The sequence below is a fragment of the Ixodes scapularis genome, unplaced genomic scaffold, assembly GCF_016920785.2.
Source record: "Ixodes scapularis isolate PalLabHiFi unplaced genomic scaffold, ASM1692078v2 PGA_scaffold11__112_contigs__length_91849675, whole genome shotgun sequence".
Lineage (NCBI taxonomy): Eukaryota > Metazoa > Arthropoda > Arachnida > Ixodida > Ixodidae > Ixodes > Ixodes scapularis.
Window position 1 is genome coordinate 238989 of NW_024609837.1, and position 24687 is coordinate 263675.

General features: G+C 43.6%; 1 protein-coding gene across 1 annotated transcript; it reads left to right on the forward strand.

The window, feature by feature from the left end:
* Positions 1–11228: 11228 nt before the first annotated feature.
* LOC121835128 lies at positions 11229–21331 on the forward strand. The gene is made up of 4 exons (XM_042289092.1): positions 11229–11355; positions 12671–12874; positions 14948–15124; positions 21291–21331. Exons 1-4 carry the CDS (start codon positions 11277–11279, stop codon positions 21329–21331), a joined length of 501 nt encoding a protein of 166 aa, XP_042145026.1. The 5' UTR covers positions 11229–11276.
* The last annotated feature ends 3356 nt before the right edge of the window (positions 21332–24687 follow it).

Here is a 24687-nt window from a genome sequence, read left to right on the forward strand (position 1 = left end):
TCCTTTAAGAGTCCCCCCCCCCCTCCCCCCCCCCCTCCCCCCCCCCCTCCCCCCCCCCCCCTCCCCGCCTTCCTGTTAAGGGCTGGGAGACGGTACGGACAGGCTGGAGACCGGGTTTTGGCTATAAGAATTACGATGTTCAATGAGACAGAATTAGATGACGGTAACGTTGGTCAGTCCCATTCTGTCACCGTCGCGCGAGTCCGCAAGTAAGCGAGTCCGCAAGTAAGCGAGTCCGCAAGTAAGCGAGTCCGCAAGTAAGCGAGTCCGCAAGTAAGCGAGTCCGCAAGTAAGCGAGTCCGTAGGACCCCCCTTATGTTGCCGGGGTGATGTGAGCATATTGCATCACCGCCTAGATCCTGGCGGAATCAGTTGTGGCTGTTGGCTTCGATGAAGATGAGGTCGAAGAGCATTTGTCATTGGCCTCTTGATTTATTTTGCCACAGCAGCTTGTCTCGATGTTAAAAGACGAATAAGACGAAGACGGCGAAGACCCATCGACGCTATTAACTTCGGCAGATGTTAAAGAAGCCTTGGTTCCGGGTATTCGTGAGGGTCTCTGTCGAGTGGTGGGGCTGAGGACCGTCCCTGTAAGTGCACAGTGATTGGATCACTGGATCGATACGGCCTTTCTATTCCCTTCAACGAGAATAATGAGTGTCCTTCCTCAAGGAAATGACAAATCTGCCTATTCGAGCAGCCTGGCCCATATACCTGAGTACGACTTAAAATATACAAGTCTATAAACGGGTTCAACTACTCCATGAATGTCAAGGCATCGACGATGTGCACCTACTTGCCCCTGGAGCTGAAGATACACGCCGAGCTTGTCCGCAAGAGTCGCCTAGCCGGGTCTCGGTTCTACACTCCGTCTCATCATAAAACAGACCGCGGTCAGAGTGCGCTCGAGCTAAACCTAACGACATCGTCTCACTTTGAGTGCACGGTGGCGGAGCGCGCTACGCGTGCTCGGTCGTCGGAGATGGTGCGCGAGAGCTCGGACAGGTCGGTTTTCGGTGAGATGACGGTGTTGCCGCTCTCGCGGTAAGTCTCGCGGTTACTCGCGGTGGTTCCACGCGGTGGTCTCGCACGAGACGGAAGAAACATGAAAACACCAAGCGTTTTGGGCTCTGGGCCGGGCCGCCGGGTCACTTTGGACCGGAGGCGTCGTGTGTGCGCAATCCCTGGCGAGCGAGATCGTTTCCGATTGCTCTAAGGATACAAGCGCGCTCACCTCGCCAAACCTCACCGACCGTGACCGCACCAATTGAACCCCGCGGCTAAAAGGCTCCGGCGCAGCCAGGAACGGCACCGAGGTAGGAGCTGCTTGTTCTTTGCTACCATGCAGTGCTTGGAGCTCTCGGTGTCGTTCGTGCTTGCGGCGAAGTCTCTAGGGACTCCCTCGGACTCGCGAGTCGCACCTGCTGGGATACGTGGATACTTCGACGGTGATCACTTGGCAGCTCGTGCGATCGTTCTGTTATCGTGGAAAAACAAATTATGCTTGTGTAGACAGGTATGCAAACATCCTCCAAATGCTTGTTGAAGTTCTTGGTGTACCTTACCGCAATTTTAGGATCAGGCGAGCCTATGAATTCGGTAATTCAGCCGACATTTAAAGTTTTTGGGAACTCAGAAGGCGTTCGGCGTACCTTTAATTGCCGCACCAAAGCGTGCAGCACAATTACGAGCTCTTGCTTTTGCCGCTGTCTCCGCGCACTTATTTCATCGAAGTCGTCGTCGAACTGACACTTTTTCGACGTTTCGATGAGACGGGAGCTATGTTTAAGCGCGCGCCGGAAAGCCGGAACCGGAAACATTAAACATAGACGTCAGATGGCGCCTCGCTAAGAAAAAAAGTGCGGTCGTTAAGCTAAGCTCCAAACCAGCGCGCTCGAGCGCAGATGTCCGGAGTCTGGAGCTCACTACCTTAACGCGCCCACTGGAATGAATTCAGAGTTTGCAGCCTGTCACTTGACATTTCACTTTTACGGAGCAACGCGAGTGAACCTGAAGTCTCGTGACTCGCTCCGAGGCTATGGATTGGCCCCGGTTGCTCGTAGCGTCCGTTGCGGTCTGCCGTAAGCTGAAACATAGCATAGCAGACGATCTTCCAAATCGTTGTATTACATTACCTCCAGCGCGACGCGAGTCTCTGTAATGCGTGAGGCTTTTATCTGGTATTCAAGGTTCCTTTTACAGAGCTTCGTGTCACCTTGCATTCCTACGTGCCGTAAAGGTGTGGTTGGCGCCTATTGTGCGGAGATGTTCGGTCGAAGCGTCCCATCCTCGTGTTTCTCGTGTTGCGCCATCTGTCGGGAGCACATCGAAGTAGACGAGTACCGCCTGCTAATGCCGCCGTCTTGTGATCACCCAAGCTCGTCAACGTCAATGCGTCCCTTGATTCGAAAAAATTGAAATAAACTCTCTTATGAAACTTTGCTTGTGCTGGTGCTCGTCGCCCACTAAAATGAACCATGATAGAGCATTTTTAGAGCGTAGCTCTCACGCAATGCGCAATTGCTCGCTAGTACGCCAAGAGTTGTCGCGCGTCCCGTCAAACTCAAGGTAAGCCTAGGAGAACCGGAAGTATTTTTTCCCCTCGTCATGGCGGCGTGAAGTTTGGCGAATACCTTTTATAATGGATAGATAGATAAAAATAAATAAATAAATAAATAAATAAATATATTGCTTATGTAAGCAGAAAAGCTGAAATCAAAAAAAAAAAAAAAGAAGAATACCACAAGGTCAAGGTTTAGAAAACATATGTTGAAGGGCTTGCTTGCATTACTTTTATTGTTGTAAATTGTTAATAGCAATGCACTCTGACATTTTGAACTGCACTCCATAATGTGTGAGTTGTGAAGCTTTTCAGGCATTTTACGAGTTTAAAATGTTTAATCATTTCGTTATGTGATGCGCTAACCACGACCGAGAACCCTCGCTGAAACTGAGGGTCCTCTGCATCACGGGTACAGTAGATGGCATGCTCTAAGAAAAATGGCTACGTGTTAACTATTTTTTCCTATACATTCTTTTGAACAATTAAGCTGGTTCAGTAATGGTAGAACGGAAAGATTTAATCTGTTTTATAGTTTTCAATATTATCGCATGATAAATGGTTTGTACTCTTACATGTCTCACCTACATTGTGTTCCTCCCAACAAAAATTAGTGTCGGAGATAGGCTTCACTTCTGGTATTCGTTTTTTATGTGGAAACTTCGGGCCTAAATTGCCAGACAAGTCTAAATTCAAGGCTTCACTGCAGGTTTTTTGGTTTATAGGATGCACATTTGGATCAAGTCCTACACTTCGGAAATTCTGTGGCGTACTAGAGAAAAGCCGTAGACGCGCCAGACATGTTCCCTGGCACTAGCTAACGCTGTCGAGTAAAACCTTATTAGGACCAAGTTCGGCCCCTGAGATCGCCAATCTTGCCAAGTTAGGCGTTTTTCTGGCATGCAATCTTGGTACCGATGAACCTCGATAAATAACCCCTTACCCGGTTTTAACAACAATTAAAAACAAAAAAAACATCAACAACGAATTGAAGCTGATCTTGGATATGATAAACCTAAGATTTACGAACAGATATCTTTATCTGCAGCTTCGTTTTCTGTTGACTTGAAAGAGAACCCCAAATAACTTTCAAAGAGACTGCTTTCCTTTTGGGCCATGTCCGATATATCGTGTCCATCTATTAGAGGGCTTTAGTAGAGCGTTCCGATACATCCAATACCCCCGTTAACGCTACCCGATAATGATACGGTGAATGCGCAAATGAGTTGGAGGAATATCAGGTATCGTTATCGGGGTAGTCAGAAAGATTTACTAAAACGTTTTATTTTCGGTGCAGAGACGTTTTTCATGCATTGACGTTAGCCGCGTAATTCCTGGAAGTTAGGAAATGTCATGCCTTTCAATTGTCTTCGACATAATTCCCGCTAAACTCTGATTTTTGTTCGGTACCGAAAGTATTTAGCGAAGAACCCCTATTTTGTACTTGAAAAAATAAACCCTAAAAAAACTCCCTTGAATTAGAAAAAAAAAAAAAGAAAGAAAGAGCCCGAAAACGGGTAACTCTACTCGTGACCCATGAACAAGGCTTGGTAGCGGCCCGAGATGCAGAAAAAATCACACAGAGAGACAATGAAAAAGGGAGCGTCACAACTGTCATTACGAGAGATGTTATTTGGGAGTGTTTGGAAAGAGCGTTGACTGTGCCTTTCAAGCAGACGGGAAATAGCAAAACAACATGTGGCCATTATGCATTCGAAATATCGCAAATGCTTCGAAATAACACGGGTATTTGGACGAAAGGATATTCCCTTCTCTAGTGCCAGATGTTTCTGAAGCAAACTCCAGTAGAAGTGCACGGACTCGGCAGCTATCAAGCATAAAAACAGCCTAGGCGGAACAAATGCTAACGAACACACTTCAAACTTTGCTTGATTTTCTGAACACTACTAATATTGACCCTTTGGTTTCATGAGTGAAATATCTTCGAGTGTTTTTTTTTAATAGTAGCTTTATGCAACGACTATGTTAAGACATTGGAATTTTTAAATGACTTAAAAATGTGCAGTATTGATTTTATTTTTCTTTGATGTATGCTGTTTATGTATAATTATCATATGGAGAGTGCTAGGAATTTTTTTGTAGCTCGTGTTTTGATTTGGTAGCTGTTAGGGTTTTTATTGTTTCATTATGTTTTGTGTGTGTGTGTGTTTTCTGCTGCTGCTTCCATTGTAGGACTCGTTCAGCTGCATGAAGCAGCTTTTTTTCAGTTCTCTTCATCATATAGTTTAATGCAAATTAAATAGAGATTAATATTATTATTAATATTGTTAAACTTATGCTGCAGACAGACTTTTACTTCTTATATTTCTAAACTTTTTATTTAAACATGTGAAACACCTATAGTTTAAAGCTAGTCGAATAATTTACTACTGTTAACATCATCTTTTACCCTAGATAAAGGTCGGTGCTGCGGTCCCTAGGAGGCTACCATTATGTAGAAAACTCGAGACTGTGGTAAAAGCAGGGAAACGGTGTCGAAGAAGAAAGACAGGGGAAAAGAACGTCTCAAACTCAGCTACTCCGTTTATTTCCTCAATGTCTTATATACCCACAACCTAACCACCAACCATCGACGTTACAAGGTCAACCTTTGTTACCTATAATATGCTACCCACACTGGTCTTCACCTCAACCGTAAACGGTGACCTCAATCCCAAACTGAAAGCTTAGGATCTTGAACAAAACAAACAAAACAAAACAAACACACGGACCCACTTCCTTTCTAGCCGGAGTCTGGAAAGGCTGTGCTTTATCTAAATGAGAACTGATAGGACTTTCAACCTAACCCCTGCCAGAAAGATGATTAATTCCACGTTCACTTACAACTATTACAAAAAAACAAAACAAAAAAACTTTAGATTTTAAGAAACTTCTTGGAACTACTTCCGAGTTGCATCGAAGCATGGCTGATACAATTACCGATGGATTTGATACGAACTGTCTCTGTTATGAGCCTCTTAGTGTTGTTGCGTTCTCTGTGCACAATGTCAATTTGCGACCAATGTGCCGTACAATCGTTACACTCACTAATGTGTTTAGCAATCTCTGAATTGGGTGCGTTCATTTTTACATTTCTTTTGTGCTCTATAATTTATACACCTTGCCGTTTGTCCCACATACTTGGAACCGCATTCCAGTGGTATTTCATAGACCATCCCTTCCTTGCAATCAACCGACTTATTACGGTGCGCTTTCTGACACACCGTCTGACTCGTCTGAAACAATGTCAAACGGTTCAGCTTAAAGTCGGACTTAAATGCTACATCCATCCCAATTTTTTTTTTTGCGCATGCTTTAAGGTTATGAGAAATTGCGTGAAAATAGGGAATAACCGCATAATGTCTTTTCGTGTCCTTTTCTCGTCGTTGCTTATCCTTTTGCTGTAATTCCAATTGTCTTTTCATGAACACAGTGTCATAGCCTGTATCTTCTAACCTTGACCACTGCCTTTCTACCGCACAACCCATAAAATGGGCACGCGACTTATCCAGTGCGTTGCTGATTAGAGATCTGACTACCCCGGTTTTTACTGATTTAGCATGACAACGTTTCCTACTCCAAACGGGTTTTGCAGCCATTTTTCCGTACTCCCAACATAAACCCTCCTCCACGTGAATGCGTAAGTCCAGAAATTGTAAAATACCATTGTCCGCCTTTTCTAAGGTGAACTTAAGTTCCGGCGCCGCTCCCCTCGTTCCAACTCGAGTATATCCTCTTCGCGAAATGAGCAGATACAAATGTCATCGACCTATCTCCTTACAAAGCCCGTACTCGATGAAATACAATTCAATTTATCCATTACGGCAGCATCCATGTTGTTAAAGTATATTTCTGCTAGCATTGGAGTAACCGATGAACCGATACATACGCCATCTTTTTGTACGAATTTGCGTTCATTGTACTCAACTACCGTTGCCTGGAGATACAGATCCAGAATTGAAAAAAAAACTATCCACCGTAATTCCTAAGTTGTATTGAAAATGAACCAAATTTAATTTCAAAGCCTCACGAACCCTCTGCATTAGACGTGCCTTCTCTAACGAATAATATAAGTCCTTTATGTCCATGGAGACTACCGAACATCTACCGAACGTCTAATGCAGAGGGTTTGTGAGGCTTTGGAATTAAATTTGGCTCATTTTCAATCCAACTTAGGAGTAACGGTAGATAGTTTTTTGTCAATTCTGGATATGTGTCTCCAGGCAACGGTAGTCGAGTGCAATGAACGCAGATTCGTACAAAGAGATGTCGTATGTATCGGTTCATCAGTTGCTCCAATGCTAGCAGAAATATACTTTAACAACATGGATGCTGCCGTAACGGATAAATTGAATTGTATTTCATCGAGTACGGGCTTTGTAAGGAGATAGGTCGATGACATTTGTATCTGCTCATTTCGCCAAGAGGATATACTCGAGTTGGAACGGACAGTGAGGGGAGCGGCGCCGGAACTTAAGTTCACCTTAGAAAAGGCGGACAATGGTATTTTACAATTTCTGGATTTACGCATTCACGTGGAGGGGGGTTTATGCTGGGAGTACGGAAAAATGGCCGCAAAACCCGTTTTGAGTTGGAAAAGTTGTCATGCTAAATCAGTAAAAACCGGGGTAGTCTGGTCTCTAATCAGCAACGCACTGGATAAGTAGTGTGCCCATTTTATGGGTTGTGCGGTAGAAAGGCAGTGGTCAAGGTTAGAAGATGCAGGCTACGACGGGTTCCCGGCTACGACAGTGTGTTCATAAAAAGACAATTGGAATTACAGCAAAAGGCTAAGCAACGACCAGAAAAGGAAGCGAAAAGGCATTATGCGGTTATTCCGTATTTTCACGCAATTTCTCACAACCTTAAAGCATGCAAAACATTTTTTTTCGATAGATGTAGCGTTTAAGTCCGACTTTAAGCTGAACCGTTTGACACCGTTTGAGACGAGTCAGAAAACCGTGATAAGTCGGTTGATTGCAAGGAAGGGGTGGTCTATGAAATACCACTGGAATGCGGTTTCAAGTATGTGGGGCAAACGGCAAGGGGTATAAATTATAGAGCACAAAAGAAATGTAAAAATAAACGCACCCAATTCAGAGATTGCTAAACACATTAGTGAGTGTAACAATTGTACGGCAGATTGGTCGCAAACTGACATTGTGGACAGAGAACGCAACAATAAGAGGCTTATAAGAGAGACTGTTCCTATCAAATCCATCGGTAATTGTATCTGCCGTGCTTCGATGCACCTCGGAAGTAGTTCCAAACAGTTTCTTAAAATCTATTTTTTTTTTGTAATAGTTGTAAGTGAACGTGGAATTAGTCATTTTGCGGGCAGGGGTTAGGTTGGATGTCCTATCAATTCTCGTTTAGATAAAGCACAGCCTTTTCAGACTCCGGCTAGAAAGGAAATGGGTCCGCGTGTTTGTTTTGTTTTGTTTGTTTTGTTCAAGCTCCTAAGCTTTCAGTTTGGGATTGAGGTCACCGTTTACGGTTGAGGTGAAGACCAGTGTGGGTAGGATTGTATAGATCAGTGGTTCTCAAGCATCGATGTTTCGCGGACCCCTTGTGAATCAGCGGAGATGATGGAGGACCACTTTTGTGGTGAGGGGAGAGGGACTGTATAGGTTAAACATAATATTGATATAATAAATGGATTAAACTGAGGGCTAGTGTTAAGCATACTTCTTTTATTGACATTCACACGAGATAACTCGCCTGAAGATTTCAAAGATCCCTCTTGATCGGAAAAAAAAAACAACCAACTTTTATTGCCGGGCTTGACTGGTGAAGCAGGGCTTCGCGGACCCCTAGAATGCTTTCGCGGACCCCCATTCGAGAACCACTGGTATAGATAACAAAGGTTGACGTTGTGACGTCGGTGGTCGGTGGTTAGGTTGTGGGTATATAAGACATCGAGGAAATAAACGCAGTAGCTGAGTTTGAGACGTTCTTTTCCCCTGTTTTCTTCTTCGACACCGTTTCCCTGCTTTTACCACAGTCTCGGGTTTCCTACATCATGATCAACATCCATCAGCTCGCCTGCGCACTCAATGTTTTTTTCATTGATAGGAGGCTATGTAGTTTCGGTGGTGTAAATCTCACAAGTGTGGCACGTGGGTTAACAGAAAAAAAAGAGCTATGTATATACTGTTAAAGCACGATTTTTTATGGTCCTCTTTTTGCGGGAGTATGCTACTTTGCATTTCAATATTATTACCGAAAACTAGAGGTGCATTTCTACTATTGCACTTTAAACAAATTCGCGCTTTCCACTTTTTTTCTCGCTTCCTCCGCTCCCGTCTTGTACCCTTTTCACCGTTGCCTGTTTCCTCCTCCACCTTTCCTCCTCGTTCCCTTACCCAGAACCCGGCTTTGTGGAATTATTTTAAAGCTGCTTAAAAACTACACCTAAAACCAAAATAATGAAAGCCTCAACGAAAGAGTAGAAGACTAATAAATAAATGTTTCTGCTTCTGTCCTTTCTTCTATCGAGCGTTATATTATTGGTGTTTCTGCTTGTTGCTCAAATGTTCTGTTTTATTTCGAATATGTAACATCTGCTTTTGATGTCAACGAACACCCCGCAAGGAGAAATTTAATTATGTCGTCTACGGAGTGCTACATTGCTACAGATTCAAAACTATTTTTATATCTTTGAATATTCATACCAGGATCTTTGGATACATTTCCTACTGTTCTGAAAATGTAACCGGTTTCTGCCCTTGTAAATATTGTCGCCGCAATCTGCGTTGAACTATTGAAGAGTAAAAAAGGTGAGAGCATTGAATAGATTACAAGAATATTGAATATGTGAACAACTGGTTTAAAGCAGACATACGTGGCTTTTCATTCATTTGGATGTAATTCGAATATAGGTCTCTAGTATAGATTAAAATTAACACGGACTCCTGGTAAGGTAGTAAGCTGGTCTAGTTAGTTCAAGGGTTCGTGTGAAATTGGATAACATACCACGCCATACATGCAACAAAAATATGCGCGCCTTTTTGTTCCTTGTACGTCGGGTGTTTTGTAGAATACTCCTCTTTAAAGTGGACGGTGCCATGTTGGACAGACTGGCCGGTGTCTCAATGAGAGGCTACGTGAGTACAATCTCTCCTTAACATCACTTGTAGGAGCCCACCTTTCTGTACATTGTACAAGGCGTACGTTTTCTCCATTGTTTGACAAAACCTCAATTATTGAATGGTACAAAAAAAAAACGCGCAAGGTGCTTGAGGCGTATAGTATTATGGGCTTAGTTGATAACTGCGTTAGTCAGCCGTCGGTGGCACTTAGCGAAAAAGAAGCAGACTTTTTGCGGTCTTTTGGGCATCACTGAATTGAATATCCACGTGCCGGTGTCTCTGTCCATCTCGCTTCATCTTCCTTTTCATCACGCAATACATTTCATTTGTGAGTACGTGCTTCTCTTCCATTTTCTTCTTACCTCGTCTGTTCTGCCTATTTTTGCGCGCTCTTTCATCGTGTTTACTGACTCATAGGTTTTCTAACACTGTTGACTCTTAAGGTTAACAATATTTGAGATTAAAAAAAAAGTATCAGACCCTTTAATTGATAAGCTTTGTGTTATTATTTTTTTGTCGGGCTTCTTACCCTTGTATGGTGCTGGCAAATGCAATTTCACTAGGGCAAATGTTTCAAACTAACTTTGATATAATATAAGAAAATGCACAATTGTTATCTTATGCACGCTGAAAAGCCCTCTTCTATATCTAAACATTAAAATAGCTTGGTGTTAGTCTCACCGTTTAGGTACGATGGATCAATTTTTAACACTTTGTGTAAAACGCAGTGAAACTTGTAATAATTACACGCAATCACAAGCGTGGTCCAGCACAACCAAATTGACTGCACAAGAAACATTGATTTCCTCAGCTTTTGAATATTGCTAACTCATTTTGGACGTTCCCACAGTCACATAAACCGAAATTGGTTTGAGGAAAAGAGTTGGAAATCAGGAATAATAAACATTGTAGCCGGGATATGATCACTGTTAACATTTTGAACGTATTTAAACGTAATTTTTTTTGTACGCGCCTGAGGCTATAATTGATCCATCTAATCATAATTGCGCTCCTGAAATTGCCTGTTTTTTTTTTGCTGAATATATTATCCTTTGTTCCTGCTGTTTATTCAGGAATGGAACCATCTTATAGTGGTGGAATCACTGATGAATTAGCGCAAAGGATAAAAACATTACCGACATCACCAATTTAAAAAACGCACACTTCTTAAAAGGTTACCTTTTGATGTTGTCGTTAAATTATACCCTTAAATATATTTTGCATCTCAGAATTGTCCCTCGTTTAACCTTCATGACGTGATATCTCTAGCTACAAGCGTCAGCAAAGAAGGTGCAGCCTGTCTAAAACACGAAGAATAACTCCATTCAAGCGTTTATTTTGTGATCATGATTTTCGGTTCTTAAGACGTGCATTATGAAAGGTCATGGATGAATAAACATGATATTTTGGATGAAAATAACCGTTAAATAGAAAAAAAATGAATGAAAAATGTCGTGCCTGTCTCGCAAAGAAACAACATATGGTTGGAATTTTCTGGCACTCCTTTTATTGTTAGAAAGGTTTAGCAGTATTGCAGCCTGCCATTTCGAACATCGCTTTATTGCGGACTTAGCTTCGTGACTTTGCAGTCATCTCACAAGTCTGCAATTGTTGGTGACTTCGGCATGTTCTCAACAAGCTACGGCCGGGAATCATCTGCAGTGAAGATGAATGTTTTCCTCCTCCTGAGTGGCGCAGTAATTGGTATGATCTAAAACAAATATTTAAGTTAACCTTCCACTATGAATATTTTGTGACTATTCAGGAGACTCAATATTAGGCAAGGATACGATAACAGCAGAAATTACATAACGAGGTATTTGTGCCTAAATATTTCAGAATGTATTCTGAAAAGAAGTTACTCATTCCTGTAATACACGTAGCATTTCAGAGAATGCTTGCACAGTAGCTGGATGTTGCCAGTCAAATTCTGAGTTAAAAAAACAAAAGAAAAGAACTTGGGCTTCTCGGGTTGTATTTAATGGAGCAGTTTTAACAAAATACGACTCGTCGCAAGGTGGAGCGAGAAGAAACTGATTATATATTAATAATGTCCCGTCATGTATATTTCCTTATTACAGTCCTGAAACTTATTTCACATCTGAAATTAAGTAAGAGGTCTATCTAGTTGTTGAGGCCTTTATTTTTTTTTCGTCTTGAGCAGAAGTGTAAAGTTTGCTATTCCTTAAGCTCTGCTTTCTAATTTAACGACGTACTATTTCAGCTTTGAACATCTCTTTTTTTTTGTCTGTTTTGATTTTGGGTGCGTACTGGCGTGCGGTCGTGTATGCCTACTGCCTGGTGCACGTTAAAGACCCCAGGCTAGCGGTTGTACCGCACGGGCTAAATTGCTTATCTACAGCTGGGAGACTCGTCGCCCGTTGAGGCAGGCCAAGTTCTAGGCTGTATAAAAACACACACAACCTCACCCCAATTGTTTTAAAAATCGTTTATGTATATTTTAGGTTTCTGTAATTCTTAAACGGTTTAATTCGGGCAGAGAAAATAAATATATATAAAACAATAAAACAAAAATATCTTGTCTTTTTGTACACATCGCGTGCCTTGTACGCATGTTAACCGCCAAAGATATTTGCTTAAAAATCTGAAAACTTACCCTTTCCATATAGTACTTGTCACAGCAAATCGCTGCACTCTCCAGATAAAGTTCAACGAAGGACGAGGTTGGAAATAAGTTGAGATATAATGCTAGTCTGCGCTGTGGTGCTGAGTATGCGATTTCACTATGCTCAGTGCTCAACACAGGACGAATTTTGGGTTCTAAACTTATTTCCGGTGTCGTCATGCTGCCAACTTCCTCTGTAGACTGCAGCGATTGGCTCGTTCATGTGTTGTGCGGGAAAGAGGACGCTCTAGATTGTTTTGGTGGGCAGAAATAATGATAAAAATTTGCGTTCACAATTCTTTCCTGATTTAACACGGTTAGAAGGCACATAAAAAATCTGTTTTGGAGAAATGGTGCTGATAAACAAAACTTTTTTTTAAATTCTGCTTTCAGGGCTTTGCGTCGCTGCGAGAATTGAAAACGATAATTCGATTTGTAATACGCCGCCAAGTAACGAAAATCTTGGAGGTGCTCACGCTGGATGGGCATACCATTCCAGTGTCGACCTTTGTGGAAGAGAGAAGTTTAAATCTAACGATTTTTCGGGAAAAACAAATCAATTTGCGACCGAAATTCAGTGTATTCAAACGTGCCGGAGTAAGTATTATTCGTAGCCGCACACTCACTGTGAATAGCTTGTCCCAATCTGCCATTATATGCACTTTTTAAAAATAGTTTGTCGGGACAGTTATAGATGTGTTCTCATGAATTGATTCAAGATTTTATAAATTTGCTCATCAGCCGGCGTCTTGAATATGGGGTGCTTATGGACGTAATACAAAACTAGATCGCTCTTTTTGTGGATACAATAGGCAATCGATTTGACGGTTTGAAGCACGATAATCTTTAAAAAATCGATTTCTCTGAAATATATGCACCACTGTAAAATATATATAGTGTCTATATTGTGCGATTCCATAAATAATTTGCCAAACTATGCAGACAACAATAGAGATACCGAGCGTAAAGAACTTTCTAAAATGATTTAATTTAATTTAATTTAATTGTTTTCTATAATGTTTGAGAAGTTTATAACTGTAACCATATGTTTATGTTCACTAACTGAGAAGTTGATTAGCAATTTTCGATAACTATTTGCTAATTAGTATATTTGCAACGCCTAATGTCTGTCATGACTGGCAGTTTGTTTATGTGAAGAAATCCTTTTCTCAATCACGCTATTTTTAAGAGTTATTGAAAGTCTCCGCCGAAACACCTGATTTTAACGGTTATAAGACTGGTTATTTTGAAAATCCGATACTCTCGAATACACATAGTTACACACGAATCAAATGCATTTTTCGTGATTCCACAAATACGTTTCTCGGCTGTGCGGAAGCGGTGAAAACTTTGAGCAGAGAAATAAATTAAATGCAAAAGGTTCTTATGTTCTGGTACATTTATATCAGTGAATAGACATAGTCGGGTACCAAAGCTCACGGTTTTTATATTTCTGGCCAGTTTATTTGTGAATTTTAGGCACAGTTCCTGCGTGAAAATTAAGTTTCTCTAAATACTTGGAGTAATATTTTGTTCGATCAAAAATATACATTTCTCGCACAATAAATTTAAGCTACATTGGCCACCCTTTTAAAGGGTATGATACTAATTATGAATCTAGTCAAGAATAAACTTAATTTGGTTACAACCGTAGATGCATTTGCAAATTTGCGAGACGTGCAAAATAATTTGCTCCGCAAAAGGTTCAAAACATTTATCATGTGGAGGCATCCACCAGAGGTTGAATTACCATTGACTGCATATCTGGTCCTTTGGTGCTGCTACCTCATGGGTCATGACCAATGAACTGCATTGTGAAGCGGTTTCAATTGAGGGGAAAGACCGGTCAGGAGGACCTAAAATTCCGAGCAGAGGAAGTGGTTATTTGGGAGTGTTAGATCATTCAATCGGGTAAATGCGTTTATTGCGCCTTCCAAACGGGCGGGGAATACAAAGAAGACAAGTGGTCAATAGGCATTTAAAATCTCAAAGATTCCAAATAAAAAACGTTTTCCCAGCTATTTCTGAAGCAAACTAACGCTGTCAAAAATCTTTAATTGCCATTTTTTTACATCTAGAAGCTCTCAGTTAAAAAAAAAACAATGAAATAAAAACTTTTAAAACTTTGAGATTGGGAAAATAATTTATTATAATCTAAAAAAACCCAAAGAAAAAAAAAAGAAAAAAAAAACGCGGACGAGGAAGATAGATTTACAGCACGGATTGGCGCTAGTCACCCGCACACACAACAAATAGCGCCAGTCCATGTTGTATGTGTTTCTTCCTCGTCCGTGTTTTCTTTGATTTTTTTTTTGAGGGGGGGGGGGTTTAACTCCTCATGATTCTAATAGAATAGTTTATTACTAGCTTTAACGCCACATTTCACCATAAATTAAGGTCTCGATAGAGACCTCTTGGATGCTAGGTATTTTCGGCGGTGTGTGAATCTAGCAAGCGTGACCTGTGGCTTAAGAAAAAAAGAGTAAACATCTACCGTTAAAAGTAAATATTGGATTGTCCTGGTTTTTCAGAATGTATGATTCTGCTGAAGTTTTTCTTAAATTTTGACCGGAAACAGAAGTTGATTTATACTGCTGCGCTTTTAGTTTAAGATAAAACTATTTACGGGTCGTCATGCTGATAACCCTTATTTTGACCTCCTTAATAAAGCTCACCTAAAAAAATTCTGCAACATGACCGCACCAGAGCGTGACAGGAGAACACATTATCCTATGGTCACGTACGACAGCAACCTAGGCTATTGTATCGAAGCCCCTGGTAGTAAAGAAGACGAGGGCAAGGAGAACCTTTTCGTACGTAACGTAACCTGTATGACTGTTTGCGCGGGTGAGTAGAGCAATCTATAATGCTTTTTTTCCATAAACACGTTCTTTACAGTTGAGCTGCTAAAGGGCTCATGAAACGAATTTTGGACTGGTATAAATCACTTTAGATTGGGATTTTACTAATAGCACGTAGTTCAGTGGGCCAAAAGAAACAAGGTAGAAAGTCAAAAGCCTGACTTTCAGCGCGAAAATTTGAAAACACAGTGAACTATTTTGTACCTCCTCCCCCTTGTAAGCTCTCTGCCTTTTCACTGTGATACATCCGCGGTTCCCAAAGCGCGTCACCGGGTCCTATCGCACGTCACACGATACCGGACCTCACTTATTCCCGTCGCCCCTAAGCTGACATTGCAGTGGAAGCTACGCGCTTGCCGGACCAGTCAGCCGCCTCCCTTTCATCACCAGACATTCTCTGCGAGTGGGTATACCCGAGAGAGCGTGATCACGTGGAAAAAGTGTGGCTGGCCCAGCGAGCATGTAGCTTCCACAGCACTGTCAGCTTCGGGGTGAACGGGGTGGGGAAAGCAACTTTTGTCTGAATTTTGAGCGACGGGCTAATCTTCTAGGGGGACAATGGCTCTGTCCGGGTATACAAACGAGATGCCGAGCAAGAGGGGACTTTCCTCTTTTCGTCTTTTTGAACTATTTGGTAGAATGCACGATTTATGAGTTGAGGAGGAAAGCTAAAACATGAAAAAGTTGGAAAAGCTTTCATGGCCCCTTTAAGGGCTAGGTTCCCGATGATCGTGTGTCTAATACCAAACAAATGTCAACAAAAGAAAAAAAAATAGAAAACCGTTTACAACTCCCTGTAATGCCGAATTAGAGCGCAGGTCTTGAGGAGGAGGAGAGGAAGGGTACCGAGGGGAAGGTATATCCTTCCTCACTCCTCCTCACCTCCTCATCCTGTCTGCTACTCCTCCCTCCGAGCGGCGTCGCCGCCGCCTCACGAGGGTCACGTGACCTCACGGGGGTCACGTGACGTCACCGGTGTCAAGTGACCTCACGGGGGTCACGTGACCCCTATGAGGTCACGGGACGGTGACGATGCCGTCGTCAGTGACGTCACCAGTGACGATGCCGATGGCGTCATCAGTGACGTCACTGATGACGTCATTAGGGACGATGATGATGGTGATGCAGATGCCGATGACGTCATCAGTGACGATGACGATGCGGATTCCGAGGACGTCATTCGTGACGTCACTAATGACGTCATCAGTGATGATGACGATGCGGATGCCGATGACGTCATCCCTGACGTCACTGATGAGGTCATCAGGGACGATGATGATGCGAATGCCGATGACGTCATCAGTGACGATGCCGATGACGGTGACATCACTGAAGACGTCATCAGTGACGTCACGCATCCCATAATGCACCGTGCGGTTACGCCGACGGCGACGCCGCTAAAAGTGTGATGTGAGTGTGATGGTGAAAAAAACATTATGTGTATGTACTATCCCGGACAATATGAGCTGAAACAGCGCTCCGGCCGGCGCAGGGCCGGAGCGCTGTTTCGCGACTTGCGCCACCTGTCGCCTTGCTCTGCACACACGGCGCACCCTGAGGCCGAGATAAATTAACACTTGCGCTCGCTGCGCCACTGCGCTCTTCCGGCCATCTGCTAGTGAGAAGTCGTGTGCGACAGCGGGCGTGTGTGTGGTAGGGTAGGGCCGGCAAAGGGGGAGGGGGGGAGGGAGGGAGGGAGGGACAGAAGATTACAGTTATCGTCCGTCGTCCCTAGTCTGCATTTGTTTACTTCATTGTAATCCGTAGAATCACGTTAAAAAACGCAAGTAGGACATCGTGAAATATACGCCAAAATCTCTTAAAAGTAAACATTTGACAGAAATCTGTCTGGTTGGGAGTAATTAATGTTAAAAAATTTGAACATCAACCAAGCCCTTCTGTAGGGACCCAACGTTTCAAGGCCAATTCGGCCTCTTCTTCAGGGGCGACTACGGCTATGGCCGTTGAGGAGCAGTGTCCTTTTCTTTTTCTTCTACGGTGTGTGTCTGGCCTTCTTCTTCTACGGCTCTGCCTTTTTCAATAATGTGACGAAGCCCGTTCACATAGGCGGATGGTAAAGCCCCTAGAGATCTGTTGATGTTCTGTGGCGTTGTTTGAATGTGCCATGATTCTAGGAACAGTCTTTTTCGAGGATTTGTCTCAACGTCAACGATGCATGCGTTGTCGAAGTCGATGCGATGGTCCTTGACGTCGCAGTGCTCAGCGACCGCGCTACGCTCGTGATTGAACTTGCGCACGTCGTTTTTATGTTGACAGATTCTCTCTCGAAAGTTCTTCGTCTCGCCGATGTATGAGGCCGCGCAAACCCCGCACGGAATCTTATATACAACGCCTTGGGCCTTTTCTTTACCAGGGCGATCTTTTGGGCGTGGCACGAGTCGTCCAAGGTTTTTTTCTTTAATTTGTTTTTAATTTTTTTTTTAATTTTTGAATACGCCAACATCTGTATACCTGATTTAGGCCGGCTCCAAGATATTTACTTTTTTTATTTTTCATTGAGCACAGTTTAAAAAAATGGTAACCATACATGTTACTGCGAACATTTTGTAACCTTGATTGGTATAAAAAGGTTCAAAAATATTATTTATTCATGACTGGGCCCACGTGTTCGTTTCAAACAAAACAAGTTACTGAAATGACACCAGTGTTTTGTTTAAAATTCCTAGTCTTAATAATGTGTGACAAACAGTCCTATATTTGGCAGGAGAAGGAGCTTGAAACATCATCGAAATAATATTCGCAGAGGACGATGTCAGGCACGAAAGATTCATAGTCGGCGTGGAAGTTCAACTGCACTATATACAAGAAGATAAGGGCCATGGATGCACCACTGAAAAATATGCGCCGGTTAACGGCGTCAAGCAGTGTGTCGCAACCGTAGCAGCAAGCTTTGTTTCAATCGGCAGAAGTCCGGTTCAGGGGGTCCTGAGGCGCAGTAAAACTTACGAAAGAACTTAATACCGTGTCGTTTTCCCCTAACCCGCGACCACGGCTCTCATCCTCCCTGGTAAGGAATCAGATCGCGGCCACGATGTCTGGCTCGGCCCGAAGCCTCTCCGATTCTTCTCACCTCTTCCCACAATTCGCTGGCAGTGGCGCGGTAGAGGGAACGCAGTGACATGGCTACCTTGATGCGCCTCCAAACGTGTTCGCTGATTTTCAGATCGGCACCTTTTCGGGGCCAAGGTATAGCTCCGACAAGCGGCGCTCCTCGAGGAGATACGAGCGTGACAACGCATTTTCCACTTCGGCGCTTTCTTGAAATGCACTGAAATGCATGTTAGCTGAAAACATGGACATTGGGCTACGCGGCACACGCATCGTGATGGTGGTTCCGTCGGCGAATATTTTCGGTAGCAGACGGCCGGAAGAGTGGAGCGGCGTCGTGAGCGCAAGTGGGAATTTATCTCGGCCTCAGGGTGCGCAGTGTTTGCGGAGCGATGCGACAGGCGGCGCAAGTAGTACCGTGCACAGGCCGGAGAGTTGTTTCAGCTCATATTGTCCGCGATAGTACATGCTGTTTTCTTTTCGCTGCTGTGGGGAGGCAGAGGCTCGTCAAGCAACAACTGAGTTGCTTTTTTCTCTATCTCCCCTCTCCAAACGGAGAGAAATAAAGAGTTTAAATTTGAAGCCGTAAAAAGGCGCCTAAAAGCTGCACTCTAAAAAAAAAACAAAAAAACGGACAGGTACCGTTATTTATGAGCGACGGTGGCAATCGGACAACAGGCTTTCCGTCCTCGCTCATAGAGGGTTGCAACCTTTCCATCATTTCCACTCTGGTTTTCACCAGAGTGGAAAGGCTGAATTTCTGTAGGCGTCGTCCTAGATGTCGCCCTCGAGGTCCTCCTAGAAGTCGTCCTTGAGGTCGTCCTAGATATAATGCATTTCTCAAATGTATCTCGGTGCAGAGGTACAGATACTCGAATTTATATTCAGATACAACCGCGATACATCTGTGCCGCAATACTGCCCAGCCTTGCAAGCTTCTTTGTGAGATAAGAAAGCATACATTTGTCAACGTGTGCTGTGTATGACATTTTCGTGTCGACTAAGAATCAGGCACGGATTATGAACGGCGTGCGGACTATACTTCGGGTGCAAACTATCTAAAAAACACTTTTATTTTTGACACCGAATTCGCCCTGCAGACTATACACCGCTCCGAACTTTAGTCCAGGAAATACGGTGATACGGTTATTAGATTATTTTTATTTGTAGGTCTACGGACTTTTTTAGTTGAATTGATCTAACCAAAGATAATATGGTTTGGTGATATTTACAACATCGGCTGCCACTGAAAGTATTATTTAGCTCTTGATCTCAAGACCCGCATTGTACTTACGGCGAATTCCTCTGGTAGATCCGGGGCTCTTTCCGAAGTCCGCGAGGGAAGCAAAAATCTGCTCCGTGGGGCCCGCTCCAAACCGGAGAGCGGAAGATGAACTCGCATTTTTGGAGCTACCCCCCGGATACAGTCGGATGGTCTGGCATTCAAAATGCGCGCTGCTCACACTTCACAACTCGACCAACACGTCAGCCTACTGAGCCTTCCGATGGCCAGACAATACTGTCACTGTCGACCTGCGGAAGCAACACGCGACACAGGCCGTTCACATTATGCGTAAAACGGAGCCGATGTCGCACATAGCGAAGAAGGCGTCCGTGTTTGCCACCGTCTTAAACCGCCATACATTTCGGCCGCCTTGGAGCGGCGGGGCACGCAAAGCGATCGCCCTCGGTGGAGCTTATCACTGGTGAGACTTTAATAAAATCGAAGAAGTACAAAACCATCACTCACATGGTCGTTGTCTACTCTGTTCTTGCTTTATTGCGGAAGAAGTCTGCGGCATGCGTGACTCAATGGTAAACAATCGGTTGCGGATAAATGAACACCCCAACCTTGCGTCTGCTTTCTTCGGATCTTCTTCTGTTCCTGTTCTTCCTCTCGTAATCACAGATGGTAGCGCTTACGACTTTCCACACTCAAGTGCTGCCTCCGCACCCCCTGAACCATGCGACGTACCAGTGTACAAGCACCATCCGCGTAAACAATCGACCGACTAGACAAGACCGGACATGTTGGGCCTGCGATGTACATGCGTGCTGGCGAGTTCTGTGGAGATCTCTCGAAATTTACAGAGTCCTGTTCCCGTCCTCGTCCTCTCTGATTTATACTTTCAAGTTTTGTATCTATTAACCAACACGGTCGTTTTCAATTGCTACGGAGTGGTTTCGGCGCGGTCGGAAGCGCTCCACGGACTTGGGCTACCAACAGATCTGCGAGCGGAAGATGGCCAACTTGAGCCGGATCTGCCGGCGGAACATGCGGGCTCCAAAGCGAGCGCATTTGGCACGCTCCAAATCTTCGAGCGGATACACCATTAGAATTGCCCGTAAAATGTGCTTGCAATGTCCACGCTTCGGTTATCGGGAATGCATTTTTGCACTGCGCTGTCTATGGTCGCACCTAATCAATTAAAGTTGTCCGCTTTTTGCTTTAAAATATTTTTAGCTACAACACATTACACTCTTTAATATTGCTTAAAATGTTAAGTTAAAATACGTCTTGGTACGTTTTAGCATATTTTAGTTGGGTGAAAGTATGTAGTAATTCACATTACTATAGCAAAATCTTAAAGATATGAAAGGTGAAATGTGCATTATAAATGATTAACATCGTACGATTGTCTGCAATGCCCTTTTTATATTGATAAAAATGTATCCACCTTGTAGACTTGATAAAACTGACCACCTTTCATGAAGTGTACATAAGAAAATGAACGATGACACACCAAGTCATTTTAGTTAGCAACCCAAAACAGGAACTTTACTTCTAGTCCCAAAAATGTTTGCAATTTATTTGTTGAATACTTTTTCAGATATGCACTTCTTCAGAAATACAGTCTCATATTACACTGCATGAAGCAAGCAGATCCTTTACGGAGAATATTATGCGAAAGTTATCCTTTGGATTGGTATTTACTGGAACTCTAATAATAGCGACACATAGTCGGACGCGTTTACAAGACGTGTAGATGTATTAATTCTCTTAAAAGTAGTATAATACAAAAGTATCATTAAGCCGATTTGGTGTCATCAGGTATAATATTTCTTCTAATTTCTGTTTACAGATAAAGACTCGGGAAAAGAAGAGTATCCTAATGGATGTTGAAAGAATAACATCTTCAGTTGACAATAAAAATGATGTTATATAGTGCACGTTTTATTAATACAGCTCTATTAAATCTTTAAAAATACATTCGCAGATTTCTTACTTGATTGCTGTATATACTCGTTGCCTTTGAATTTCTTAATAATTCAGAGAACACATTTTGCGTGAAATTCTACAGTAAAGATGGGCATGGCTTTTTTACATTGAGAAGGCGCATTACGCCAACTCTAGTGAGCTTCAAGGCGGTACCATATTCTTCAAAATCTCGTATATTACGCCTAACGGTTTTATATTCATTTTGTATATATTGATCGATAGCCTTTTTGCAGAAATCACTCAGTTTTGTGCTTGTATTGTCTGTTGAGAAGTCCGGTTTTTCAAGTTAAAGCGTTTAGCGGTGCAAATGAAGTGTCCTTTCTGGCAGGTCAATTTAGCCGTCTTTTTAAATACCGGTTAGAAGCCTTATACCGGAAGTGATTAAATCCGTAAGAGGTGACGTTTTCTGGTTAATGAACGGATAATTCAATATGAACGCAGAATCAAACGTAGGGGTCTTTATGGAAAGGATATAAAAGATCAATATTGAAAACTTTAAAGTTTTTCACTTTACACGAGCTTACTGGCAGAAGTGGGACTCAAGGATACTCGCACGTAACGCCACTGACCAAGAAACGTTTTTGTTACGGTGTAATTTCATGGACAAAAGCGATCGTTTTCACTCAATCTCCCCCTTGCAAAATGTGATGACGTAACGTGGTGATGGCAGTACCTCGTATATCGTATATATGACGATATTTGAATGCGGTTCATAGATTGGACCCGAGCATTCCGTGGGCACTCGATTCGGGCTCGTGATACTTACTAGAGCACTGCACGGGCCCGGGCCAGCCCGAAAGCCCGAGCCCGGCCCGGCCCGCGGGCCGGGCTCGGGCCGGGTAGCACGTATTTTCTCGGGCCCGGGCCGGGCTCGGGCTTGAACAAAAAAGTTCTCGGGCCGCGCCGGCCCGGGCCGGCCCGAGCCGTGCCTGGGCAATTTTATGCCGTAAATCATAAATTGTTGTTGATAGCAAGAAGTTTGCACATTAATCTTTTAGGTTCATTGAATACAAAAAAAAAGCGAAGTGCAAATTCACTACAGCGTCGTTAAAAATAATAACTAAAAGACATCTTGAAGCTAGAAAGCCTTCAAGCTTTTTCCGTGTGAGCGAGGGTTGTGTTATAAGTTGTAAACAAAATAAAGTCCCAGTCATATGCTTGTCAGCCTGTCTGATTCATCGCTCTCAAAAATATCTAGTTCACTATTAGGAAGATTTAGAAAAACGTACGCAAGCGCTTTGGGTACCGTAAAAATAGCGTTGCGATGTAAAACCTATGGCGATGCTAATTTTAGCTTGCCCAAAGTGCTTGAGTACGTTATTCTAAGACTCCCTTATTGCAGAGAGCGCGACACTATTGGCGGCGTGTGCGAACTATAGGGGGCGCTTTCCAGCTATCATCATCATCGTTTGTGACGTAAGCAGTAGGACTGGTGGATGCCTCCTCCTAGGTCGGCCGCGCTACGTTTCGGTGCTCGGGTGGTTGAGATCGTTCCTTTTAAAGTTTTCTAGACGCGACAAAGGTTGTTTCACGCGTTGTCGAAGCGCCGAGATGGTGGTGTACTGCTCGGTACCGCAGTGCAACACCTACCACGGTGAGACGGGCGCAAGTTTTTATTATTATCCGCGCGACAGGAAAGTCAGAAAGGAGTGGCTGACCAAGTTGAAAATGGGCAAGACGAACTCGAAAAGCTCTCGCGTATGTAGTAAGCACTTCGATGAAAGTGACTTCGTGTACCCTTGGTTCACGCAGTTCCGTACGAATGCTTGGAAACAACTCCAGAGCCGTGCTAATTCCTTACCTTGGACGGAAGCGTCGGTATCGGCGAGCTCCATACCACCACAACGACAACGCGCGCGTGCACAGTTGTCCCCTCACGCCCTGCTGAATGCGAACTTAACGCTGCTAGATTAAAATTAGATTAAACTAATCAGGACTAACAGACAAAGAATCGCCACACGCTTAATCCAGAACAAAAGAAAGTCAGCAAGCACTACCAGCGCAACCGCGCATCCGCGTTGGACTGCGCGCGCGCTACCAAGTTCTAGGCTTGCTCTCAAACATCTTAAAGCTGGTATCTATCAAGAGAGCTTAGGAGGGGCTGCCGTTCAGTCCCACAAAAGCTCATGACACGTCATAAAATTTTAAAAATAATTATCAATCGTCCCTGCTGTAAACTAACAGAAATGTCTCATACGATTACATATAGCGTCGTCTGCTAGCATCCTACTGACTAGGTTACAGAAAGCATCCGCGAGGCGGCGCCACCCAAAGATCTCGTCGCCAATATTAGCGCGAACAAGCGATCGTCGTGTTTTTATGCTTATCTCATAGAATCAAAACGCTGTTTTCAAAAATATTAGTGTCTTTAGAAGTGCTCATCTGGGCCACAGACCTAAGCGGTATACTTTGGTGCCTACTAAAACCATTTCGAAGTAAAATTCGAAAAAAGAGCCAACGTCCTGTTCGCGGTATCGGTGTCGCGTAGTGTACAAAGTCCGTTCCGCGCTTGCACGTTTTGGGAACCATCTTGAAACAAACGTTTTAAGGGGTTAACTAGGAATATATTAAACTTAAGCTTGCCTGAAAGGGTTGTATATTTTAAGAACGCGTTGACATGTAAAGCTACTTCAGAACATATTCTTAAACAGAAAAGGTGCGCAGGCCAGGCTTAGAACGATGGAGACTTTTTGCGAAGAGGTTGCGATGTGCAGGGCCTTATAAAAGTAGGTTGAAACGGGACACGTTCAAACGCAAAGGGTGTTTCGGAAACTGGTTCAAATAAGAAGGGCGTTTAGGGAATAAATCGAAACAGGACAAATTCAAACTAGAAGGGCCTTTAGGGAACTGGTCGAAACGGGACGGGTTCATATGGGAAGGGTGTTTAAAGAATGGGTCGAAACAGGACGGGTTCAAATGGGGAGCTCGTTTCGGGAGCGGGTCGAAACAGGACGGGTTCAAAGGGAAATGGGTTGTTTCGGGCTACAGCTATCGGGCCGGGTCGGGCGGGGCCTTGAAATTAACAATTCTGTCGGGCTCGGGCCGGGCCCGGGCCGTGTCTCTTTCGGGCCGGGTCGGGCCGGGCCTAGAAATCTAAAATTCTGTCGGGCTCGGGCCGGGCCCGGGCCGTGTCTCTACCGGGCCGGGTCGGGCCGGGCCTAGAAATTCCGGCCCGTGCAGTGCTCTAATACTTACTAGCTCGAGAGGTATTCGGGTAGTGACCCGTGTCCAACCGCTGCAACGACTACAATAGCCGAATC